At 35.5% G+C, this 27,988-nt stretch overlaps 1 protein-coding gene across 1 annotated transcript in view; it reads right to left on the bottom strand.

The window, feature by feature from the left end:
• The window catches only part of DNAH14 (dynein axonemal heavy chain 14), an 862,921-nt gene that overhangs the window by 360,835 nt on the left and 474,098 nt on the right, over positions 1-27,988 (bottom strand). The window contains 3 exon segments of the mRNA XM_053607548.1: positions 1,842-1,903; positions 7,518-7,653; positions 8,778-8,936. Coding sequence (XP_053463523.1) covers positions 1,842-1,903; positions 7,518-7,653; positions 8,778-8,936 — 357 coding nt within the window.

The raw sequence follows: 27,988 nt of genomic DNA, 5'->3' as shown, positions 1-27,988 counted from the left end.
AACGCATTAGCAAGAAAAAAACAAGGGATCCCATGGCAGGCTGGGCAAGGGATTTGAAGAGAAACTTCTCTGAAGAAGACAAGCGCATGACCTTCAGACATATGAAAAAATGCTCATCATCTTTAATCATCAGAGAAATGCAAATCAAAACTACTTTGAGATATCATCTAACTCCAGTGAGACTAGCCTATACCACAAAATCCCAAGACCAGAGATGTCGACGTGGAAGTGGAGAAAAGGGAACACTTCTGCATTGCTGGTGGGAATGCAAATTAATGCGTTCCTTTTGGAAAGATATATGGAGAACACTCAGAGATCTAAAAATAGATCTGCCATTCAATCCTGTAATTCCTCTTCTGGGCATATACCCAGAAGACCAAAAATCACAACATAACAAAGATATTTATACCAGAATGTTTATTGCAGCCCAATTCATAATTGCTAAATCATGGAAAAAGCTCAAGTGCCCATCGATCCACGAATGGATTAATAAATTTTGGTATATGTACACCATGGAATATTATGCAGCCTTAAAGAAAGACGGAGACTTTACCTCTTTCATGTTTACATGGATGGAGCTGGAACATCTTCTTAGTAAAGTATCACAAGAATGGAAGAAAAAGTACCCAATGTACTCATCCCTACTATGAAACTAATTTGGGGCTTTCACATGAAAGCTATAACCCAGTTACAACCTAACAATAGGGGGAAGTGGGAAAGAGAGGGGAGGGAGGGGGTGGTGGGTAGAGGGAGGGGGATCCGTGGGATCATACCTGTGGTGCATCTTACAAGGGTATTTGCGAAACTTGGTAAATGTAGAATGTAAATGTCTTGGCACAGTAACTGAGACAATGCCAGGAAGGCTATGTTAACCATTGTGATGAAAATGTGTCAAATGGTCTATGAATTGAGTGTATGATGCCCCATGATCATATCAATGTACACAGCTATGATTTAATAATAAAAAAAAAGATCTAAAAGTAGCAAGCATCTCTGTGCACCAAAGTCATAAAAATGAAGGCATATTTCGTAAATGAAGATCATCCAGAGGGTAATTTGGAATGGTGGTATGGCAACTTAAAACAAAAACAAAATCAAAATCTGCCTCTGGCAGGAATTTTGTGGGCTGGTTTCCTCTCCATTTCCACTGTTATCTCTGGGCCACTACATTTTTTCTCATTGAGAAATGGTGTTGCTGCTCTCAAAACTACTGAGTCAGAATTTTGAAGATGAGGTTCCTGAAACTCCACATTACTAATGTATGGCCTGATTTGAGAACTCCTAAAGAAACATAACTTCTCTATTGTACTATGTCTAAAAGCAGGAAAGAATACATTAGAGAGATATTGCCTTCCATTACTTCTGGACTTGGTCTATGGTTCCACTGATAGGCCAAGTATCAGCTTTCTGGTAAGTAGATAAATACTCCTCTACTATAACCATTCCACTTTTTGAGTAGGGCAGAATAGTTTGAAAGGCTATTGGATAGTTTTTCAGAACTTAAAAAATTTTAAATTACCAGTTGAAATCCTCATTTTGCTATTTCTTTTTTTTATTGTTTTGGAATTCGTTGAAGGTACAAAGAATTAGGTTGCATTGATTGTGGTTCTTAGGTAAAGTCCCTCTTGTAATTGTGTCCCACCCTCATGAGGTGTGCCATACACCATGAACCCCCAGCCCATTCCTTCTCCCCTCTCACCATTCCCTCCTTTCCCTACCCCACCCCCTGTATCAGCTCATCTACTGCCTTCATATTAGAATTCTGTTATCTCTGAATACATATAAGAAATGATATATATGATTGAGTTAGAAACATTTTGAAACTGTACCATAGTATATACCTGGATTTCCAGTTGGTGTCTTATGAGTTTCGGAAATCAAGATGTTGATATTCTGTTTTAGGCTATTGAAATAAAATGTTTTAAGGATTCAAATTTAGTTTATTTACCATAATGGCTGTATTAACAACAATAACAACAACAAAAAAGGAACAAAATGTGGTTGATTTTACTTCTATTTCCTACAAGAAAACAATTTTGTTTTCTGCTTGCACTTTCATATATAAAATTAGCATCACCATTAGAACTAATATCAAAACTAACAAAATATGAGCTTACTTTAACAAGAAAACTAGGCAAGACTATTAGGTATTTTCTTTGGCTAATAAGCCATTAGTTCCCTTGTGCTTTTATAAAATGCATTTTGCCTATGGATCATTCAGAAAAAGCCCCATTCATCTTTATTTTGGCCTTGTTTTTAGGTATTTGTTTTTCTTATGTTTGATTGAAAATATTAAATAGCTGTCTTTATCTATTGTTAAAATTCACTTTAGTTTAAAAATTGAGCATATCGCAAAACATTTTTTCAGACTTCATTATTTATGACATTTAGGTAAAGAATGATTCCTAGCTCATGCCTGTAATCAGAGCACATTTAGAGGCCAAGGTAGAAGGATTGCTTGTGGCCAGGAGTTTGAGACCAATCTTAGAAACATAGTGAGATCTTATCTCTACAAAAAAATACAAAAATCAGCCTGGTGTTATGACAAACACCTGTTTCGTTCCAGTTACCTTGGAGATTGAGGCAGAAGGATTGCTTGAGCCCAGGAGTTTGAGGTTACAGTGAATTATGATTATGCAACCACACTCTACCCTGGGCATTAGAGTGAGACTCTCAGAAAAAAAAAGGGGAATATTTTTTATTGTATTGTATCTTAAATGTTTCAAATATTATTTCTCTGAATTTTAAGGCCTTATTTAAGTGTAATAGGAAACAATTTCAAATTCAGTAGTATAATAGGGTAGATGATGGTGGCTTGGACTAAAAGTAGCATTGGAAAAAGAGAAGTAGAGGAATTTAAGACGTACGTGAAGACAGAATAGACTTGACTAGAAGACTAGATGTGGGTAGGGGAAAATGGAGACTCAGGCATTGGGAGGAATCAAAAGGGCTCTTAGAGATGGATTGGTGAGAGGAAAGAGGGAATTCAGGAGTGTTTCCCAGGAATCAGGCTTGAATCACTGCTTCTAATTTATTGAGATGAGAAACACTGGAAGAAGACAGGTTTGAAAGAGATATTAAGAGTTGACATTTATGAGGTATCCAACTATATGGCATAGACAGTTGGGTATGTGAGTCTAGTGATATTTCATCTTCTTTTTCAATTCAAACAACAGCAGCCTTTGGTAACAGAAATAGAAACAACTTAAAAAATTTTCACTTTTTACTTACACAATTTATATCTCTAAGGCAATAAAATCAATATAATGGAAAACTTTACTTGTATGCTTTGGGTGCATTTTACCTGAAGAAAAATAGTTTATATTGGTACTTTATGTTACATAAAACAATTGAGAATTTAAACTCAGTTATATTTATATTAATGTAAGAATTCACCACTTATAGGAATGAATCTAGTTATTAATACTTTGGAAAAGTAAAAAAAAAATCTTTTTTTTTGCAGTTTTCGCCTGGGGCTGGGTTTGAACCCCCCACCTCTGGTATATGGGGCCGGCGCCCTACTCCTTTGAGCCACAGGTTCTTCCTGGAAAAGTAAGTTTTTTTCTCAATAGAAAATCAGAATAGACCAACAATAAGTAAAAAGATTGAATCAGAAATAGAAAGTCTCCTGTCAAAGAAAAACTTGGAAGTGGACAGTTTTATACTGAATTTTACCAACCATGTAAAGAGGAATTAATACCAATCCTTCTCAAACTCTTTCGAAAACTTGAGGTTGAGGGAATATTTTAAAACCTATTTCACAAGGCCAGAATTACCCTGATACCAAACCCAGAAAAGTACATTACAAGAAAAGAAAATTATAGCCAATATCCCTGATGAGCATAGATGTAAAAATCCTCAACATACGACTAACAAAACCAATTTGACAGCACATTAAAAGAATAATTCACCATGATCAAGTGGGATTTATCTCAATAAATTTGATATGTCATATTGACAGAATGAAGGACAAAAGTTATACAATTATATCAATAAATGCAGAAGAAACATTTTGACAAAATTCAACACTTTCATAAAAAAAAAAAAACCTCTCAACAAATTAGGTATAGAAGGAAGGTACTTGAACACTAGAAAGGGCCATATGTGACAAGCCCACAGCTAACATCATACTCAGTAGTGAAAAGTTGAAAGAATTTCCTCTGTTATCAGGAACAAAATGAAGATGCCTATTCCCACCACTTCTTTTCAATATATGGGGATGGGGAATCTGAAGCCTTGGGGCCACATGCGACCTTGTTTTGCGAGTGTGACCTTTTGATTGAATCCAAATTTTACAGAACAAATCCTCACACTTTATGGGGGCAAGACATGATTGCAAGAGGGACTTTGCCTAACAATTGCAATCAGTGTAACCTGGCTTATTGTACCCTCAATGAATCCCCAACAATTAAAAAAAAAAAAAAGAAATTTAAGGAATTTGTTCTATGAAGTTTGGATTTAGTTAAGGGGCTGCAGGCTCTAGCCAGAGAATTATGCAAGAAAAGAAATAAAATTCATTCAAAGAAGAAGTCACATTTTCTGTGTTTCTGACAACAGGATCTTGTATGTAAGGAACTCTAAAGACAACACCAAAAAAAAAAAAATCCTACTAGAAATGATAAACTCAGAAAATTTCAGGATACAAAACCAACATACAAAAAGCAAGTCACATTTCTATAAGTTAACGTGAACTACCTAGAAAGAAACTAAGAAAACAATTCCATTTACAATACCATAAAAAAATAGTTAGAAGTAAATTTAACCTGAAGGTAAAACATCAGTATATTAAAAAATCTAAAACACTGATGAAAAAAATTGACAAAAATACAAATAAGTGGGAATATATCCTGTCTTCATGGATTGGAAAAATTAATATTGTTTAAACATCCATATTACCCAAAGTAATCTATACATTTAATGCAATCTCTATCAAAATTACAATGTCATTTTTCATTTTTCCTGTGGAACACAAAAGACCTGACTATCCAAAGCAATCTGGAACAAAAAGAGCAAAGATGGAGTCATCACATAACTTGATTTATAATCAAATCAGCATAGTACTGGCATAAAAACAAACATAATGACTAATGAAACAATACCAAGAGCCACCCATACACTTACAGTCAACTGATTTTCTTTTTTTTTTTTTTTAGAGACAGAGTCTCACTTTATGGCCCTCTGCAGAGTGCCGTGGCCTCACACAGCTCACAGCAACCTCCAACTCCTGGACTTAAGCAATTCTCTTGCCTCAGCCTCCCGAGTAGCTGGGACTACAGGCGCCCGCCACAACGCCCGGCTATTTTTTGGTTGCAGTTTGGCCGGGGCCGGGTTTGAACCCGCCACCCTCGGTATATGGGGCCGGCGCCTTACCGACTGAGCCACAGGCACCGCCCAGTCAACTGATTTTCAATAAAGGTGCCAAGAATACTCAATGAGGAAAGGACAGTCTCTTCAATAAATGGTGTTGTGCAACCTGGATATTCACATGAAGAAGAATAAAATCGGACTCTTATCTCATACCACATATGAAAATCAACTCAAACTGAATAAAAGACTTAAATGTAACACCAGAAACTATAAAACTACTAGAAGAAAGTGTAGGGGAAAAGCTCCACAACATTGGTCTGGGCAATGATTTTTTTTTTTTTTTTTTAGATAACATAACCAACAAAAGCATAAATAGTGAAATGGGATCGTATCAAATTAAAATGCTTGTGAACATCAAAAGGAATAATTAACAGAGTGAAGAGAAAACCCAAGGAATGTGAGAAAATATTTTCAAACCATACATCTGATAAGAAGATAGGATTCAAAATATACAAAGAACTCAACTCAATAGCAAGATAACAAATAACCTGATTAAAAAATGGGTAAAGGACTCGAATAGACATTTTTCAAAAGAAGATATAAAAATAGTTAGCACATTTGTGGAAAAAATGCTCAATATTGGTATACATCAGGGAAACACAAATTAAAATTATAGTGAGTCACATTATCACTTCAAACCTATTAAAATGGCTATTATCTACAAGGCAAAAAATAACAAATGTTGGCGAGGATGTGAAAAAAGAGAATCCTGTACCAGGTAAAAAAAGTACAAATTCACAGTAAGAGTCCACTGAAAGCTTTTAGGTGGGTGGAGATGTGATTAATTTTCCTTCCTTCCCCCTATAGAGTATTTATCATACTTTTTATTGGAGTATAATGTATATAAAGAAAAGACAGCATGGGGGCTAGGTGTGGTGGCTCATTCCTATAATCCCAGTACTTTTGGAGGCTGAGGCAGAAGGATCCTTGAGCTCAGGAGTTTGAGACCAGCCTGAGCAAGAGCAAGACCCCATCTCTACCAAAAATAGAAAAAACTAGCCAGGCACCATGGCCTGGCACCTGTAGTCCCAGCTACTCCGGAGGCTGAGGCAGGAGGAACTAGTGACTCAGTGAATTTTGCAATGAACTCTGCACCCTAAGAGTACCTTCCCACTCCCCCAGAGTAACCACTATCTTGACTTCAAACTATTTGCATGTTTGTGTACTTTACATATACATGAAGTCATAGAGTGGGTATTATATGGTTTTTTTTTGGGGGGGGGCATGTTATTTGGGGAGAAAAAAGAGAAGCCTTTACATAGGTGTGGTGAGAATATAAATTCGTACAGACACTATAGAAAATAGTATGAAAGTTCCTCATAAAACTAAAAATAGAATTACCATATGATTCAGTGATTCCACTTCTGTGTATATATTCAGAAGAAATGAAATCTGTACTCCCATGTTCACTGCAGCATTATTCACAATAGTCAAGTTATAAACTCAACTTGTGCCCATCAATTGAAGGGATTAAAAATGTAATATAAAATGTAATACATAATGTGTATATATATATATTTGCAATGAAAGGCTATTCAACTTTAAAAAAGAATGAAATACTATCATTTGCAACAATATGAATGAACCTGGAGAACATTAGGCTAAGTGAAACAAGCCAAGCTCAGAAAAACAAATACTGCATAATCTCATAGAGTGAGATTAGAATAGATAGAACAGAGTAGAATAGTAGAAGCAGGGGATGGGAATAAGGAGGGAGGAAAAGGGGGGATGTTGGCCAAAGGGTATAAACTTTCAGTTGAACAAGAAAATATCTATTGCCCAGCATGGTGATTGTAATTAATAAAAAGTATTATATATTTCAAATCGCTGAAAGAATAGATTTAATTGTTCTAAAATGATAAGTATCTTAGGTGATGGATATGTTAATTAGTTGATATAATCATCCACAGTGCATACATACATCAGAATACGACATTGTACCCCATAAATATATACAATTATTATTTTTCAATTAAAAATAAAAATTTAAATGAAGAAAATTAAAGAGAGATTAGGAAAAAGTTTTCATTTTCTTTTTTGAACAATTCTGCATTTTTACATAACAGATTTTCTTTTTAATAACAAGGCACATTTATATACTAAAGCAAACATTTTTACCAAACAAATCAAGTTTAGTGCTTAATGTATACAACCTTGATTTTTTAATTTCATTATATAATAGGACATCTCCCAAAATTGAACCATATTTTATATCAAATGTTCCTGCACCCTCTAAATTTTCAAGCATTTGGTTAATGGCGGCAGTTTTCCCAACACCAGATTCTCCTAAGGGGAAAAAATACATTAGGTTAGATTTATATGCAAGAAAGTGACACATGTTAACATATTAAAATGAACCAATAACATTTTCCTTCATCTGAAAATTATATGAAAAATATATTTTTGTTATTCCCTTTCAAAAATATGGTTGAGAGTGGCTAAATTAGGGAGTTGATATATGAAACCCTCTCAAGTTGTTGGAATTGTTTACATCTTTTACAAAAGTATGGATTAGGAGTTAACCATTATTTTTATGTAATGTTCATTTAGGCCTATCACAAATCTTTTTGATTATATACCACAATAGAAATACTCTATACATTGAAATTCCTTGAAAATGTTTACTAACACCATCTGAGGGAGAAATTTGATGATAAGCTCCTTATTGAACCAGAACAGGAATTCTTGAGTTTACAATTTCCTAAATATTAAAGTCAAAAGAAAAATTTCTAAAAAAAAGAGAAAAATTTCTTAGACTAAATTAGCAGCAAGATATAGGTTATCTGAGAGTTACATTGCTTGTATTCTTGAATATGGAACTGGGAAAGCAATACTATGGCACTGGTGATAGGCAACACAAGTTAAAGAACTGGAAAAAGTAATCAATGAATTGAAATAGTGTTAAAGAGTAGGAACTGTATCAAACTCCTTTGATAATGGTAAAAGAAAAGTTTTAGTACTGGGTTAAGGGGCGGCACCTATGGCTCAAGGAGTAGGGTGCCAGCTCCATATACCGGAGGTGGTGGGTTCAAACCCAGCCCTGGCCAAAAACTGCAAAAAACCCCCCCAAAACAAAAAAACTGAGTTAAGGACTTGCGTATAAATTTAATTAAACCAATAATGTTACCAGTTAGGACCTCAGTACAAAGGCTATGGAGGCCAAACATAGATTAACTCATTAGTTCTACTTCTGGAATTGGCCCTAAAGGTACTGCAAAGATGAAAAAAGATTTATAATATCCTGTATTCACAAACGTGCGGAAGTGGTCATTCATATACTGTTGGTAACAATATAAATTGATATAGTAACACAAAATTTTCAGGGCATATTTTTACCCACTTACAAAATAATCTCAGTCTAAACCTTCCCCTAACTCAGAAATTCACCTTCTGTCAAATATTTTTAATACCTGTGAGAAGAACAGGGTAGGAATTCTTTAAAAGAAGGCTCATGAGAAAAGACAGGCATATAGTAGTTCTGGTAGCAGTATAATTAATGCCCTCTCTACATTCTGCAATCTTCAAGAGGTTTTCACCAGATCCTTGATGATCAATTAGTACTGAAGGTCCTAAGTTAAAAAAAAAGTTTCAAATAACCTACAAAGAAATATTCAGCTAATATTTTATGTACTTAATACTTTCTAGAAAAGTCTGCATGTTACAAAGCAATTTAAACATATACAGATAAGCCAAACTTGTTACAAGAGCCTGACATTTCTGTTGATTTCACAAGTTGTACTTCTCAAGCATAAACTCACTGCATACATCCCAAGTCCCCCATAAGCAAATGCCATGACTTTCCTGCCACCAAATTTGCTAATCTGCCCTCCTGTGTAAGCATCTCTTTCTCTAAAGTCCTGCAAGAATGAAGTAGCTCTTCTGTCAAAGCCTCCTGCAATCCATTTTTTCCCCCTGCAATCCTTTCTTAGGAACTTCACTTTTTGAGTAACTCTTCTCCCCTACTATTATCAATCTGTTCCTTTCAACTGGAATTTTCTATCATACAAATATGTATGAACTAGTATGTCTAATCTTTTTATTGATTTAACTATTTGAAACTGACATTTTAAAAAGTAAAAGCCAGTTGAATATAGGCAATTTAATTTAAAGCACCCCCCCAAACAAAACTTCCTAGGATGCTACAGTTTTCCATAAATATTTTCCTACCCACTGCTTTTCCCTATTACATGGCCATATTTCTAAAGAGTTAAATACAACATGGACTTAGGTACTCATATGTTATTAATTTTTAAATTAAAAATTAGTGGAATAGCTAATACATTCACACAACATGTAATTTAAAAGTATTCATTTAAATACATAATTTAATATGTTCTCACTCCTGTATTCCAGTTACCCAGTTCACATATTTCGTATACTGTTCAGCCATTTCCTTTTTTTCAAACTTGGTGGATTTTAGAGATCCTTCTATATTAGTAATTCTTTTCTGATTAATATCATTCCATTTAATAAATGTTTCATAAATTTTTCACCACTATTTCAGTGATGGTGGATATCTATAGTATTTCCAATGTTTTACTATAATTATACACTGAGTTTATGTAACATGTGATTCTACATATATGTGGAATAATTTCTTATAAATGGATTTGTTGTGTCAATACAAATGGGCCTATGATTTATAATTTTGATGGGTATTGACAAATTGCCCTCCAATGTTTGAGAGTCTGTATCCTCCTAACCTTTGCAGTATTACAGATTAAAAATTCCATCCAATTAATTTAATTCACATTTTCATGTTATGAGTCACCTCTCTTTAAATTTGAGAGCAATTTTGTTTTCTGTGAACTATTTATATTCTTTACCCATTTTTTAATTATTATTAAATCATAGCTGTGTACATTAATGCAATCATGGGGCACCATACACTGGTTTTATATACCATTTGACATATTTTCATCACACTGGATAACATAACCTTCCTGGCATTTTCTTAGTTATTGCATTAAGACATTTATATTCTACATTTAGTAAGTTTCACATGTACCATTGTAAGATGCACCATAGGTGTGATCCCACCAATCACCCTCCCTCTGCTCATCCTCCCTCCTCCCCTTTGCTCCCACTCCCCCTTCTCCATATTCTTAGGTTATAACTGGGTTATAGCTTTCAAATGAAAGCCATAAATTAGTTTCATAATAGGGCTGAGTACATTGGATACTTTTTCTTCCATTCTTGAGATACTTTACTAAGAAGAATATGTTCCAGCTCCATCCATGTGAACATGAAAGAAGTAAAGTCTCCATCCTTCTTTAAGGCTGCATAATATTCCATAGTGTACATATACCACAATTTATTAATCCATTCATGGGTCTATGGGCACTTGGGCTTCTTCCATGATTTGCCATGAAATGGGCTGCAATAAACATTCTGGTACAAATATCTTTGTTATAATGTGATTTTTGGTGTCCTGGGTACATACCTAGTAGAGGAATTATAGGATTGAATGGCAGGTCTATTTTTAGATCTCTAACTGTTCTCCAAACATCTTTCCAAAAGGAATGTATTAATTTGCATTCCCACCAGCAGTGTAGAAGTGTTCCCTTTTCTCCACATCCACAACATCTCTGGTCTTGGGATTTTGTGATATGGGCTAATCTTATGGGAGTTAGATAATATCTCAAAGTAGTTTTGATTTGCATTTCTCTGATGATTAAGGATGATGAGCATTTTTTCATATGTCTGTAGGCTGTGCGCTTGTCTTCTTCAGAGAAGTTTCTCTTCAAGTCCTTTGCCCAGCCTGAGATGGGATCACTTGTTCTTTTCTTGCTCACATGTTTGAGTTCTCTGTGGATTCTGGTTATTAAACCTTTGTCGGAGTCATAACCTGCAAATATTTTCTCCCATTCCAAGGGCTGTATGCTTGCTTTATTTACTGTGTTCTTGGCTGTGCAGAAGCTTTTTAGTTTGATCTGGTCTCAGTAGTGTATTTTTGAAGCTGCTTCAATTCTCTGAGGGGTCCTTCTTTTAAAATATTCACCCAGACATATTTTTTCAAGAGTTTTCCCTGCACTCTCTTGTAGTATTTTTATAGTTTCGTGTCTTAAGTTTAAATCTTTAATCCAGTGAGAGGCACATCACCTTCTAAGACTTAGCCAGAATCAATTGGAAATGATTAACAGGCCTATATCAAGTTCTGAAATAGCATCAACCATAAAAAATTTTCCTAAAAAGAAAAGCCCAGGACCAGATGGCTTCACATCAGAATTCTACCAAACCCTTAAAGAGGAACTAGTCCCTATATTACTCAACCTTTTCCAAATATAGAAAAAGAAGGAATACTACCCAACATGTTCTATGAAGCAAACATCAATCTGACCCCCAAACCAGGAAAAGACCCAACAAAAAAAGAAAATTATAGACCAATATCACTAATGAATATTGATGCAAAAATATTCAACAAAATCCTAACAAACAGAATCCAGCAGCACATCAAACAAATTATACATCATGACTAAGTCGGTTTTATCCCAGGGTCTCAAGGCTGGTTCAATATATGTAAATCTATAAATATAATTCATCATATAAACAAATTAAAAAACAAAGACCATATGATTCTCTCAATTGATGCAGAAAAAGCTTTTGATAATATCCTGCATCCCTTCATGATCAGAACACTTAAGAAAATTGGTATAGAAGGGACATTTCTTAAACTGACAGAGGCCATCTACAGCAAACCCATAGCCAATATTGTATAGAATGGAATTAAATTGAAATCATTTCCACTCAGATCAGGAACCAGGCCAGGTTGCCCATTGTCTTCACTGCTATTTAACATTGTAGTGGACGTTTTAGCCATTGCAATTAGGAAAGAAAAGGCCATCAAGGGCATCCATATAGGGTCAGAAGAGATCAAGCTTACACTCTTCACAGATGATATGATTGTATATCTGAAAACACCAGGGATTCTACTAGAAAACTCTTAGAAGTGACTAAGGAATACAGCAGCATCTCAGGTTACAAAATCAACATTCATAAATCAGTAGCCTTTTAAAAAATTTATTTTTAATTTAATTTTATTATTAAATCATAGCTGTGTACATTAATGTGATCATAGGGCAGCATACACTGGTTTTTATAGACCATTTGACATATTTTCATCACACTGGTTAACATAGCCTTCTTGGCATTTCTTAGTTATTGTGTTAAGACATATTCTACATTTACTAAGTTTCACATGTACCCTTGTAAGATGCACTGTAGGTGTAATCCCACCCATCACCCTTTCTCTGCTCATCCTCCTCCCTCCCTCTCCTCTCTCTCCCCCTTCCCCATATTTGTAGGTTATAACTGGGTTATAGCTTTCATATGAAAGCCATAAATTGGTTTCTTCGGTAGCCTTTGTGTATACCAACAATACCAACAATAACGAAGCCGAAAAAACAGTCAAGGACTCTATTCCTTTCACAATAGTGCCAAAGAAGATGAAATATTTGGGAGTATACCTAACAAAGGACATGAAAGATCTCTACAAAGAGAACTATGAAACTTTAAGAAAAGAAATAGCTGACGATGTTAACAAATGGAAGAACATACCATGCTCATGGTTGGGAAGAATCAACATTGTTAAAATGTCTATACTACCCAAAGCAATATATAATTTTAACACAATTCCTATTAAAGCTTCATTGTCATATTTTAAAGATACTTTGTTTTATATGGAATCAGAAAAAACCTCGAATAGCCAAAACATTACTCAGCAATAAAAACAAAGCAGGAGAATCACACTACCAAACCTGAGACTGTACTATAAATTGATAGTGATCAAAACACCCTGGTATTGGCACAAAAACAGAGAAGTAGATGTCTGGAAGAGAATAGAGAACCAAGAGATGAATCCAGCTACTTACCATTATTTGATCTTTGACAAGCCAATTAAAAACATTCAGTGGGGAAAAGATTCCCTATTTAACAAATGGTGCTGGGTGAACTGGCTGGCAACCTATAGAAGATTGTAACTGGACTCACCTTTCACCATTAACTAAGATAGACTCTCACTGGATAAAAGATTTAAACTTAAGACACGAAACTATGAAAATACTTGAAGAAAATCCAGGGAAAACTCTTAAAGGAATCGGCCTGGGTGAATATTTTATGAGGAGGACTCCCCAGGCAATTGAAGCAGTGTCAAAAATATACTACTGGGACCTGATCAAACTAAAAAGCTTCTGCACAGCCAAGAACATAGTGAGTAAAGCAAGCAGATAGCCCTCAGAATGGGAGAAAATATTTGCAGGTTATAGCTCTGAAAAAGGTCTAATAACCAGAATCCACAGAGAACTCAAATGTATTAGCAAGAAAAGAACATGCGATCCCATCTCAGGGTGGGCAAGGGACTTGAAGAGAAACTTCCCTAAAGAAGACCGACGCAAGATCTACAAATACATGAAAAAAAGCTCATTACCCTTAATCATCAAATAAATGCAAATCAAAACTACTCTGAGATATCACCTAACCCCAGTAAGAGTAGCCCACATAACAAAATCCCAAAACCAGAAATGTTGGCGTGGATGTGGAGGAAAGGGCACACTTCTACACTGCTGGTGGGAATGCCACTAATACGTTCCTTCTGGAAGGAGGTTTGGAGAACACTTAGAGACCTAAAAATAGACCTGCCATTCAATCCTATAATTCCTTTAGTAGGTTTATACCCAGAAGACCAAAAGTCACAATATAACAAAGACATCTGTACCAGAATGTTTATTGCAGCCCAATTCATAATTGCTAAGTCATGGAAGAAGCCGAAGTGCCCATTGACCCACAATGGACTAGCAAATTGTGGTACATGTATACCATGGAATATTATGCAGCCTTAAAGAAAGATGGAGACGTTATCTCTTTCATGTTTACATGGATGGAGCTGGAACATATTCTTCTTAGCAAAGTATCTCAGGAATGGATGAAAAAGTATCCAATGTACTCAGCCCTACTATGAAGCTAAATTATAGCTTTCACATGAAGACTATAACCCAACTATAGCACAAGAATGTGGGGAAAGGGCCAAGGAAGGGGAAGGGAAGGGGGAGATTAGGGTGGAGGAAAGGTAATGGGTGGGGCTACACCTACGGTGCATTTTAGAATGGGTACAAGCAAAACTTACTAAATGCAGAATACAAATGTCTACATACAATAACTAAGAAAATGCCATGAAGGCTACGTTGAACAGTTTGATGAGAATATTTCAGATTGTATATGAAACCAGCACATTGTACCCCTTGAATGCACTAATGTACACAGCTATGATTTAACAATTAAAAAAAAAAAGAAAAAAAAAAGACCTAGAACATCCATCACTCAAAAAAAAAAAAAAAAAAAAGTCAAGCTGAAGAAACAGTCAAGGACTCTATTCTGTTCACAGTAGTGCCAAAGAAGATAAAATATTTTGGGAGTTTATCTAACAAAGGACATGAACTATCTCTATAAAGAGAACTATGAAACTCTAAGAAAAGAAATAGCTGAAAATGTTAACAAATGGAAAAACATACCATGCTCATGGCTGGGAAGAATCAACATTGTTAAAATGTCCATACTACCCAAAGCAATATACAATTTTAATGCAATCTCTATTAAAGGTCCACTGTCATACTTTAAAGATCTCAAAAAAATAATACTTCATTTTATATGGAATCAGAAAAAAGCGTGAATAGCCAAGACATTACTCAGAATTAAAAACACAGCAGGAGGAATCATGCTACAGACCTGAGACTGTACTGTAAATCGATAGTGATCAAAGCGGCATGGTACTGGCACAATAACAGAGAGGTAGATGTATGGAACAGAATAGAGAACCAAGAGATGAACCCAGCTACTTACCGTTATTTCATCTTTGACAAACCAATTAAAAACATTCAGTGGGGAAAAGATTCCCTATTTAACAAGTGGTGCTGGGTGAAGTGGCTGGCGACCTGTAGAAGACTGAAACGGGACCCACACCTTTCATCTTTATCCATTTTTATAGAAAATGAGTTTCTGATGTTTTAAAGTTTGGTTTGTGAAGGCTCTTTATGTAATAAGAAAATTAGCCCTTGTGATTTGACTTTATTTATTCCTTATTTATATGATTGTGTGAGCCTATCTTTTCTTGTTGGCTTCTACAATTTGTGATATATGTAGAAATACCATCTCCACTCCAAGATTATTTAAAATTTTCACATAATTTCTTTTACTGTTTGTATGCTTTTAAAGAAAACATTTCATTTTTAATTTACCTGTCACTTGGTTGAACTAATGCCATTTGTTGAATTACCCACTTTCTTCAGTGATTTGAAGTGCCTACTTTAGGAATTTGCTAAATTCCTAAAAATGTTTGTGTCTATTGCTGAGCATCCTCTTTTTTTAATGACTGTTTAAAATTTTTTTTTAAGTTGTACTATGATTATTATATTTGTTTGAGCTAGTCTGTCCTCATTATTTCTTGGCTACTCTTACTTGTTTAACTTTTCTATATGGAATTTGGAATCAGAATTATGCTCCTGTGGTATGTTTATTGGGATTATCTATACTTCATGGAATAATATAGGAAGAATTAACATCTTTAGTATATTAGATCTTCTTACTCAAGAGCAGGGCATGCTTTTTTTATTTGTATATTTCAGAAATATTTTCAAGTTTTCTTCAAATCGATTGTCTTATTAAACTTAATTTTAAGTATTTAATTTTTTTTACTTTTTGACTTTATAAATGAAATCTTTTCCTTTATCTTACAACTGGTTTTTGTTTGTACATATGAAGAATATTGATTCCTATGTAATGTTTTGTATTTAGTTTAAAACTAAATTCTTGTTTACAGAAGTTTTAGTAGATTGTTGGGTTTTCCAGATATTATTAACCACTTCTTTCTAAATTTTATATCTCTGATTTCTCTTTTCTAATTGCATTGGTTAGCATCTATAAAAAGACATTAAATTAAAATACAGTAGAGCCCTCTATAGCTTGCCACCTCACTACAATTGACAGCCTCCTTAAGTTGACCTAATTTTCATAGAATGGGTATATGCCACATGTATGTATTAGTACAGTAGATCTAGTTTCTTATGTTGATCACCTCTGTATGTTGACCAGTTTGTTACAGTTCCTTGGGTAGTCAGTTTACAGAGGTTCTACTGTATTGGATTTTAATGATAATGCTTCAAGTTTTTACCCCTTAAGTAGACTCTATTGTTGTTATTGAACTCTTAACTCCTGTTGTATTTTTCATGTCTAGAAGGTCTATTTGGTTCTTTTTCAAACTGTGTCACTTTTAAATAGATTCTTATTATTTTCAGGTATTTTCAAGGTTAATTTTTATTTTTTTAAATGCAGTAAGCATGGCTATCTTAGAATATACACCTCATAATTCCATATTCAAGGCTTGTTAATTTGTGGCTGCAATTTTGTTTTAGTTATTTATCTTTAATAAAGTATTAAATTCCAAAAAATTATTTGTAGAAATAACTTAAGGTTGGGTAATAGTTCTATTATTCAGAAAATATTTCCATTAGCTTATTAAGTGGATCCTGGGAGATTAGAGAGGGAGTACCTTAATCCCAATTTAAGGTTTAAAGTTCCTTAGACCCTCATAGTGATCCAGACAGTGTATCTGGCCTCAGATGATGTATACCTGGATAGGTAAGTGCTGCTTAATTTAGTTCACCTTTATAGAGACAGTATAGGCCTTCATCAACCCAGATTAAATTATAGATGTACATGTGTGAAAAAGTGGGGGAAAGGAAACTTTGAGTTTTGTCCTCTTTGACCCCTGAATAACTAAGCTAACTATATGACAACTTGACTGATTCTATCAAAATTTCATGTAATTAGTTAAATCGATATTGTACTCTCAATAATCACTATAAACTTTTCAGTAGTTTGTGGTGAATTCAATATTACTACAAAATTCATATTTAAACCCTTCAGACAGAAATCTGAATAAAATATATTATTCTTGATCTGTGAGTAAAATGTTTCCTTCAGATAACAACTTCACCATAATAGTGGTAAAGAAAATTCTGGCATGGTCTGTCACATCTGTACTCAATATTGGGATGTATATATATATATCATATAAATATATGAAATAAAGAATAAATATACATATCTCAACATCAAATATATATATATCTCAACATCTTATAAGCCCTTAGCGTTTGGGTTCCAGGAGAAAGGGCTTCATGTTTTTTCCTTTCAACCTGTTCCCCTATACCAACATCACATCAAAAGGTCTTGTCTAGCCATAGTTCTATTTTTTTTTTTTATACTCAGTCTATTTTCCTCCATTACCCCCAATTTAATTAAGGGTACTATAAGGCCATCTGAAACAATAGGTTTTGGTGGAAAGGCAACACTTCAATCAGATCTTTGCTGTTAAACTGGCTCCCACCTAGCAGAGAGCATTTAATATGAGCCTTTTGAGAAAATCTTAGGTTCAGAGTATTATCTTTTGATGCTTGGGAGGTAGAAACAGTTAACATTTTAAAAATCATGAGAGACCAATTTACTAGACTTTCAATTTAGATTGCAGGCTGCAGGGGGAGAAAGTCTCCCTTATCAGAACTTTTTATCTTTGCTCACAAACTAGTGAGCTTTTATCTAAAATAATATTTTTCTTACTGGGCTTCAACAAGGACAAAAACATAACCAATGCACACCAGCATTACGGCTTTCAAGCCACTTGTCCAGGAGTTATAGGATTGGTAAACAGATGGTTTGCTTCCAAGATACCACAAGTAACAGCTTTGCCAGATGTTTAGTCATGGCATATCAAGGGTCAAATCTGCAGCATTGTGCCCACTGCTCAGCATCTGACTTTTAAGTCATTGTCAGGTATTTCAGGATTTAAAAATTGGATTAATGTGCTGGTACAAATGATTAGGTTACAATGTTTGCATTTGTTAGGTAGAGTCTCTATTCTAGTTGTGTTCTGCACCCAAAAGGTGTGCTGTATACCCTTATGTTGTGCTCATGAAGTGGGCACAATCCCTCTGAGGTCCTCCCCTTTTCTCCTCCCTTCCTCTTTCACCCTGTCTCATATTGAATTGAATTGAAATTTTCTGTTGTGTAGGTGTGTATTAGATTGTCTACTGGTTTCATATTAGTATTGACTACATTGGATATTTGCTTTTCCATTCTTGTGATACTTTACTAAAAAGAATTTCCTTTACTTTTCCTTTCCCCTTTCCTTTCCTTTCTTTTCTCCCTCCCTTCCTTCCTTCCTTCCTTCATTTATTCCTTCTTTTCTTTCTTTTACTTTCTTTCTTACAGAATTTCACTTTGGCACCCTTGGTAGAGTGCCATGGCATCATAGCTAACAGCACCTTCAACTCCTGGGCTCAAGTGATCCTCTTGCCTCAGCTTCCTACACCTGGCTATTTTTTAGAGAAGGGGTCTTGCTCTTGCTTGGGCTGGTCTTGAATTCCTGAGCTCGGGTAATCCACCCACCTCAGCCTCCCAGAGGGCTAGGATTATAGGGGTGAGCCAACACGCCTGGCCAAAAGAATGTGTTTCAACTCTATCCAGGTAAATACAAAAGATGTAAAGTCTCTATCTTAATTTATGGGGACAGAGTATTCCATGGTATACATAAACCAGATTGCTAATCCATTCCTGGATTGATAAGCATTTAGATTGTTTCCACATTTTGGTGATTGTAAATTGAGCTGTGATAAACAATCTAGTGCAAATGTCTTTATGAGAAAATGATTTTTTCTTCTTCTGGGTAGAAGCCTAGAAATGGGATTGCAGGAACAAATGGAAGGTATATTTTGAGTTCTTTGAGGAGTCTCCAAACTTCTTTCCAAAGAGACTGTATTAGTTTGCAGTCCCTCCAACAGTGTAAAAGTGTTCCCTTCTCTCCACATTTGTACTAGCATCTGCAACTTTGGGACTTTGTGATGTGGGCTGTTCTCACTGGGTTTAGGTGATATCTCAGGATGGTTTTGATTTGCATTTCTCTGATGATTGGGGATGATGAGCATTTTTTCATGTTTGTTAGCCATTCATCTGTCTTCTTCAGAGAAGGTTCTGTTCATATCCCTATCCTAGATAAGATTGTTAGATTTTTTAAATTGATTCATTTGAGTTCTCTGTAGATTCTAGTTATCAATCCTTCATCAGATTCGTAACATGCAAATATCTTTTTTCATACAGAAGGTAGTCTATTTGCTTATTGTGTCCTTAGCTAAGCAGAAGCTTTTTAGATTAATTAAGTCTCATTTGTATATTTTTTATCATTTCAAGTCTTAGATGTAAATGTTTTATCCATCTTAGTTAATTTTTGTAAATGGTGAAAGGTGCAGGTCCACTTTCATCTAGTGGTTTTCTATTCTGTTCCAGATGTCAGTAACCAATACCATGCTGTTTTGATCACTGTGGATTTGTAACATAGCCTTCAAGTCTGGTAGAGTGATCACACTGGTTTTGTTTTTATTACTAAAAATTGCCTTGGCTATGCTGTTTTTTTTTTCCTGGTTCCATACAAAATGGTGAATTATTTTTTCCATACTTCTTCAAAGTATGTTGTTGGTATTTTAATGGGGATTGCATTAAATCTATAGATTGCTTTGGGTAGTATAGACATTTTAACAATGTTGATTCTTCTCAGCCAGGAGCATGATATGTTCTTCCATTTGTTAATATCTTCTGCTATTTCTTTTCTTAGGGTTTCTTAATTCTCTTTGTAGAGGTCCTTCACCTCTTTTGTTAGGTATATTTCTAGGGTGTTTGATTTTCTTTGAAGCTACTGTGAAGGGAATTATGTCATTGATTTGATTTTTATCTTGACTGTTATTGGCATTTAAAAAGGCTACTGATTGTGGACATTGACTTTATACTCTAACATGTTACTGTATTTCTTGATCACTTCCAGGAGTATTGTGATTGTATCTGTGGTTTTCTAAGTATAAGATCATGTCATTGGCAAACAGTGAGAGTCTGACCTTCTCTGCCTCCTTTTGGATCCCTTTATATCCTTCTCTTGCCTCATTGCATTGGCTAGAACTTCCAGCACTATGTTGAACAGTGATAGAGGACATCTTTGTCTGATTCCAGTTCTAAGAAGCAAAGCTTTCAGTTTTACTCCATTCACTATGAGATTGGGTTTTTCATGGATGGCTCCAATAAGTTTAAGAAATACGCCATGTTATGCCTACTTTCTTAGGAGTTATTGTTAGAAAAGGATGCTGAATATTTTTTATTGTTTCAAGTTAATTGGGGGTACAAAGAATTAGGTAACAATGTTTGCATTTATTAGGTTAAGTTCCTCTTATAATTGTGTCCCACCCCAAGAGGTGTGCCGAACATTCTAACATTATGCCCAGTAAGTGTGCGCACACCCATCTCCTTCTCTCCTCCCTTCTCCCCTTCTTAGTTTCTTGTTTTACCATCCCTCACCTTGAATTGATTTTGAGTTTTTGTCTTATGTGAGCATGTATTCAATTCTCTACTGGCTTCACATTACAATTGAGTACACTGGATTCTTGCTTCTTCATTCTTGTGATACTTTACTAAGAAGAATGTGTTCCAACTCCATCCAGGTTGATACAAAAGATGTAAAGTCTTCATTTTTTTTTTGAGACAGAGTCTCAAGCTGTCACCCTGGGTAGAGTGCCATGGTGTCATAGCTCACAGCAACCTCCAACTTGGGCTTAAGGGATCCTCTTGCCCCAGTTTTTCTATTTTTAGTAGAGACGGGGTCTTGTTTGTGCTCAGGCTGGTCTCGAACTCATGAGCTTAAGGAATCCACCTGCCTCAGCCTCCAGAGTGCTAAGATTACAGGCATGAGCCACGCACCCAGTGTCTTCATCTTTTTTAATGGCTGAATAGTATTCCCTGGTATACGTGTATCCCAGCTTTTTAATCCATTGTTGGGTTGGTGGGCATTTAGGTTGTCTCCACATTTTGGCTGTTGTAAATTGAGCTGCAATGAACAGTCTAGTGATAGAATAGTCTTGATAGATAGAATAGTGCAATGAATAGTCTTGGCCTTATGATAAAATAATTTTTTTTCTCTAGGTCTGGTAATGGGATTGCAGGATCAAGTGGGAGGTCTAATTTGAGTTCTTTGGGAATTCTTGATTATCAAAGAAATGCAGATCAAAACCCCCTGAGATATCACTTAATCCTAGTGAGACTAGCCCTTATGAAAAAGTCTCAAAGCTGCAGATGCTGGTATGGATGTGGAAAGAAGGGAACACTTTACACTGTTGGTGGGAGTGTAAACTAATACAACTTTTCTGGATGCTAAATTTTGTCTAATGCTTTATTCTGCATCTATTGAGAGGACCATATGGTCCTTTGTTTTTGCTTCTATTTAAATGGTGAATTACACGTTCAGATTTGCGTATTTTTTTTTTTATTGTTGGGGATTCATTGAGGATACAATAAGCCAGGTTACACTGATTGCATTTGTTAGGCAAAGTCCCTCTTGCAATCATGTCTTGCCCTCATAAAGTGTGACACACACCAAGGCCCCACCCCCTCCCTCCCTCCCTCTTTCTGCTTTTCCTCCCCCCCATAACCTTAATTGTCCTCATATCAAAATTGAGTACATAGGATTCATGCTTCTCCATTCTTGTGATGCTTTACTAAGAATAATGTCTTCCACTTCCATCCAGGTTAATACGAAGGATGTAAAGTCTTCATTTTTTTTTAATAGCTGAATAGTATTCCATGGTGTACATATACCACAGCTTGTTAATCCATTCCTGGGTTGGTGGGCATTTAGGCTGTTTCCACATTTTGGCAATTGTAAATTGAGCTGCAATAAACAGTCTAGTACAAGTGTCCTTATGATAAAAGGATTTTTTTCCTTCTGGGTAGATGCCCAGTAATGGGATTGCAGGATCAACTGGGAGGTCTAGCTTGAGTGCTTTGAGGTTTCTCCCTACTTCCTTCCAGAAAGGTTGTACTAGTTTGTATGTTAAACCAACATCGCATTCCTGGGATAAAGCCTACTTGTCATGTATAATTTTTTTAATGTGTAGCTGTAATTTATTGGCTAATACTTTATTCACTATTTTTTTTGCATTGATATTCATTAGTGAAATTGGTTAGTGAATTGTAGTTCTCCTTTTTACTTGGGTCCTTTCTTCGTTTGGTATCAAGATAATGTTTGCTTCATAGAATGTGTTGGGAAGGTTCCTTCCTTTTCAATGTTTTGGAATAGGTTCTGCAGTATAGGTATAAGCTCTGCTTTGAAGGTTTGATAGAATTTTGGTGTGATGCTGGTCAGAGTCAGGGCTTTTTTTTGTTGTTGGAAGCTTTTTATTGTTTTTTTAATGTCGGTGCTTGATATTGGACTATTTAAGAGATCTATTTCCTCTTGGTTAAATCTAGGCAGATGGTGTGAGTTTTTTGTAGTAGTCAGAGATAATCTCTTGTATTTTGGTGATAGATGTTATTTCCCCCTTTTTTGTTTCTGATTGAGGTTTTTAGAGATCTTTTCTCTTTCTAGTTAATCTGGCTAAAGGTTTGTTGATTTTGTTTATCTTTTCAAAGAACCAATTTTTGTTTTATTAATTTTCTGAATGATTCTTTTGTTTTCAATTTCATTTATTTCTGATTAACTTTGGTTATTTCTTTTCTTCTGCTAGGTTTGGGATTGAATTGTTCTTCCTTTTTCATTTCTCTTTCTTTTTTTGTTTGAGATAGAATCTCACTATGTCACCCTTGGTAGAGTGCTGTGACATCACAGATCACAGCAACCTCAAACTCTTGGGCTTAAGTTATTCTCTTGCCTCAGCCTCCTCAGTACTATAAGAGTCAGCCACGATGCCCAGTATTTTTTTTTTTTATTGCAGTTTTCATTGTTGTTTTAGCATGTCTGGGCCGGGCTCGAACCTGCCAGCCTCGGTGTATGTGGCTGGTGCCCTACTCACTGAGCTATGGGTGCTGAGTCACTTTTTCACTTCTTTGAGATGCTTTATTAGGTTATAGATGTGTTCTCTTTCTGCTTTCCAGATGTAGGCATCTTCTGTGATAAATTTCCCTCTTAGGACTGTCTTTGCAGTATCCCACAGGCTTTGGTAGCTTGTGGCTTCATTGTTGTTCTGTTCAAGGAATTTAATAATTTCCTCTTTATCTCCTCCTTGATCCAATGTCACTCATCATAGGGTTGTTTATTTTTCATGCCTTTTAGTGGGGATGAAAATTTTTATTGGTGTTGAGTTCAACCTTAATTGCCTTGTGGTCTCAGAAGATAAAAAATATAATTACAACTTTTAATTTTTTTGAGGTTGGATTTGTGTCCTAGAATATGATCTATTTGGATTATGATCCATGGGCTGATGACAACTTATATTCATTAGCTTTGGAATGGTATGTTTCTATATGTCTATTAAGACCAATTGTCCTAGGGTGGCCCTTAAGTCTCTTGTTTAGAGGCTCTGTCCAGTACTGTGAGAGGGGTTTTGGAGAGTCCTAAGGTATTATGGTGTTGTAGGATACCATATTGCTCAGACCAATTAAGGTCTGTTTCATAAATCTGCAAGCATTTAGGTTTGGTGCATAGATAATTAGAATTGAAACGTCCTCTTGTGTATTGTTCCCTTGACCAATAAGAAGTGACCATTTTTGTCTTTCTTAACTTTAGTTGCTTTAAATCCATTTATATCCAAAAATAAGATTGCATCCCCTCCTTTCTTCTGATTTCCACTTGCCCAAAATACCATTTTCTATCCCTTTATCCTGAGTCTTGTTTTGTCCTTTGAGGTTAGGTGTGTTTCTTATAGACAACATATAGATGGCTTGTGCTATTTTATACAGTCAGCCAGCTGTGCCTTTTCAGTGGGGAGTTCAAGCCATTTATATTTATTGAGAGAATTGACAAGTGTGGTGAAATGCTTTTCATTTTATGCAGGGAGAATGGGGACCAAAGACCCCATTCTTGGCAGGGGAGGGCACCCTCAGAAAAAGGGAAAATTAAAAAGTAAGCTGAAAGAGTAAGAACAAAGAAAAGTCAGCTAAATTTAATTTGTCACTTGATTGAATTAATAAAAGCTTGTTTGACTTCATTATGGGTGAGGGGAACAATTATATAGTGGGGATAAAAATGTAGTAAGTTTAACAACCTGTGTTCTGGCTTGACCAATTAGTTGAGAAATGAGGTCCAAATAAATAGTAAGAGTTTTTGAGGTATTATTTGGAAGAAAAATCCATTCTAAAATGTGGGTATTCTGTACAATTATTCCTGTAGGAGAATGAGAAGTAGGAAAAATAAAAATTACCATGGGTTCATTTAAATTTATTCTACAAATTTGAGCTTCTCAAAATTTCTTTCTATGAGTTATAGTTTATTAGTAGTTTCTGGAATTAAATTATGAGGACTTTTTATATCAGGGGATTCCCCTAAGATAGCATTTAAATGAGTTAAAGAATTGGTTTAAATACCTAAGGATGGATGAATCCAGTTTATCCAGTTATCCAGTGATAACTTAATAATTTTTGAAAATCATTAAAAGTGTTAAGTTTATCTTTTCTAATTTCTACCTTTTGAGGTCTTAAAAAATTATTTTCAAGCCTCATTCCAAGATACTGATATGGAGAAGTAGTCTGAATTTTATTACTAGCAAAATTAATCCTATCTTGGCGATGGCTGTTTGTTAAGTCCTTGAAACATGCAATTAATTTTGAGCGAGTAAGTGCAGCACAAAGAATGTCATCCATATAGTGAATAATATAACACTGAGCATGCTGCAGTCTGATAGGGCTAAGAATTTGACCCATATATAGTTGACAAATAGTAGGGCTACTGAGTATCCCCTAGGTCATACTTTTCATTGATATCTCGCTGTTGGTTCCTGATTATTTATTTTGGGAATACTGAAAGCAAACTTTTCACAATCAGAAGTAGCTAAAGGAATATTAGAGAAACAATCCTTTAAATCTATTATTATTAAGGCCAATGTTTAGGTATCATTGCCAGAGAAGGCAATCCAGGTTGAAACGTCCCCATGGGTTGAATAATAGTATTAATGGCTCTTAAGTTTGTAAGTATACACCATTTGCCTGATTTCTTTTCAATGACAAAAAAAAGGTGAGTTCTATGGAGATAATAAAGAAGATTCAATATGACCAGCTTGAAGCTGTTCTTTTACTAAGGACTCCAAAGCCTCCAGCTTAAGTTTTGGTAGTGGCCACTGCTCTACCCAAATAGGGTTTTCAGTTTTCCATTTTAAAGGAATGGGTGCAGGAGGCTTAACAGTGACCATTCTCAAAAAGATTACCCCAAATCTCTTCAGTTAATGTTACTTTGGGGAGCAATAGGAGTAATTTTTCCATCCTCTTTTCTTCCTAAACCTTTTCCTGGTGTAAATCCCATTTTTTGCATTATGTGTTGACTCCGAAGTTTGTAACTTGCAGGAGGAAAAGAAATGTCTATGCCCTATTGTAAATCTCGGCCCCATAAGTTAATTGGAATGGGCACAATCATAGGCTTAACAGTATCCTTCTGTTATTCAGACTTTCAAAATTAAAAATCATGGCACTTTGAGAGACTTTTTATTAGGTGTGTCAACTCCTATTAATACAGTGTTAAGAGCTTGTCTGGGCAAGTGTAAAGGCCATTGTTTATTTAAAATAACAGAAACGACTGCTCCAATATTTACAATGCCTAAAAAAGGCTTTCCATTGATAGTGACTATACATAAAGGGCCTTCCTTCTGTAATTTGTTCTGTCCAATAAGAGACCTTACCAGTTGGGTCAGTACTTCCAAACCCACCAGATCACTTCTGATTAGAAGTTCTGGTCTTTATATAAGGGAGGAATATTAATTGAGCTATATGGTCTCCTGCTTTAGCTTGTCAAGGAATATTTGAACTAATTATAATTTGAATTTCTTCCTCATAATCTGAGTCAATAACTCCTGTATGAATTTAAACACATTTTAATGTAAGGCTTGACATTCCTCATAAAAATCGTACAACCCCAGGGGGAAGGGGCCCCTAAACCCCTGTTGGTACTTTAAGGGGAGGCTCCCTGGTAATAAAGAAATATCTATAGTGCTGCACAAGTCAATGCCAGCACTGCCTATTGTGGTGGGGGACAGCTGTGATACTGTGACCTGCTGGTTTATTGACTGTGATTTTGGAACGTTATCATTGGAGGGTTTTGTTGAGGGACAAAACTCTGGAGTGGAAATGACCCATTTTTTAGTCTGGGCCTGGCCCCACATTCAGTTTCTCTGAACTGTAGTGAGAGGTTTACCTTTAATATCAAATTTGGAGCAACATAACATTTTCTAATGTTTTCTCTTCTTACATCTAGGACACCCGGTAGGTGGTTCTTTTTGTTTAACGGAATTAACTCCTTTTTCCTTGGAGGAGGATTGTTGACATTGTTTTTTAGTATGTCCCATTTGGCCACAAGAATAGTACTTTCCTTCAAAGCCAGTGCTAGGGCCTTTTGCTTTCAAGCCAGCTAAGGCTTGGACACTAAGTGTTGCATTGTAAAAAGGACCTCCTATGTACATACACATTTTTATATACATAAAAAGTCTGTTTTCTCCTGGAGGAACTTTATTTTTTACTGGCCTTATGGTGGCCTGGATTCCAATATTTGCAGCTTCATATGCCATGAGTTCTATGATCATTTTTCTTCCTGCCTCATTGGGCAATATCTTTTCTGCCATGTCTTATAGACATGCTATGAAATCTGGGTGAGGCTCATTGACCTTCTGTCACCCTGTTGTAAAAGATGGACAGGTTTTGCCCTCATTTTGGATTTTGCTCCAGGTTTCTAAGCAACTTTGGTGTAGTTGCTCAATGGCCTTGGGGGTGATTTCAGCTTGACGGCTGATATCATTAAATTCTCCAGTTTTTAATAATTCATCCTCTATAATCAGGATATTTCTCTGTATTACTATGAGCTGTAATTTGCACAGCGTGTGACCACCAATTATGGAATTGCAGAAATTGAGATTTGTTCAAGCTAGTTCTTGCTAAAGGTTCCCAGTCATAAGGCACAAGTTTTTGTGCTTTGGTTATAGATTTTAAAGAATTCGGAACAAAAGGAGAGTTGGCATCATATTGTGACACTGTAGCTTTAAGATCTTTTAAAAGTTTCAAGGCTTCCCACCATGCCCGTTGGGGCCCAGTGGTCCCTCCTGATCATCTGCCACTGGGTCAGGAGATATTAAAATAACTGGATAATTCCATGCTTCCTCTTCTCCTCAAGCCCTTGCTTCCATTATGTTGCGGTTTATGCAAGAATCCATGAGCGGGCAGGTTTATGACTTGGGCTAAAAAAGTTGTTTAGCGGCTCAAGGATCTTTTTTGTATTGTTATTACATTTAATAGAACTATCTTCAGGGAATTAATCCACATGAAAAAAGCCAACAATCCCATATATCAATGGGCAAGAGACATGAATAGAACCTTCTCTAAAGAAGACAGACGAATGGCTAACAAACATATGAAAAAATGCTCATCATCCCTATATATTAGAGAAATGCAAATCAAAACCACCCTGAGATACCATCTAACCGCCATAAGAATGGCCCACATCACAAAATCTCAAAACTGCAGATGCTGGCGTGGATGTGGAGAGAAGGGAACACTTTTACACTGCTGGTGGGACTGCAAACTAGTACAACCTTTCTGGAAGGAAGTATGGAGAAACCTCAAAGCA

Source organism: Nycticebus coucang, chromosome 10 (genome assembly GCF_027406575.1).
Source record: "Nycticebus coucang isolate mNycCou1 chromosome 10, mNycCou1.pri, whole genome shotgun sequence".
Taxonomy (NCBI): domain Eukaryota; kingdom Metazoa; phylum Chordata; class Mammalia; order Primates; family Lorisidae; genus Nycticebus; species Nycticebus coucang.
The sequence above is the reverse complement of the archived record's forward strand: the minus strand, read 5'-3'. Positions and strand labels throughout refer to the sequence as shown.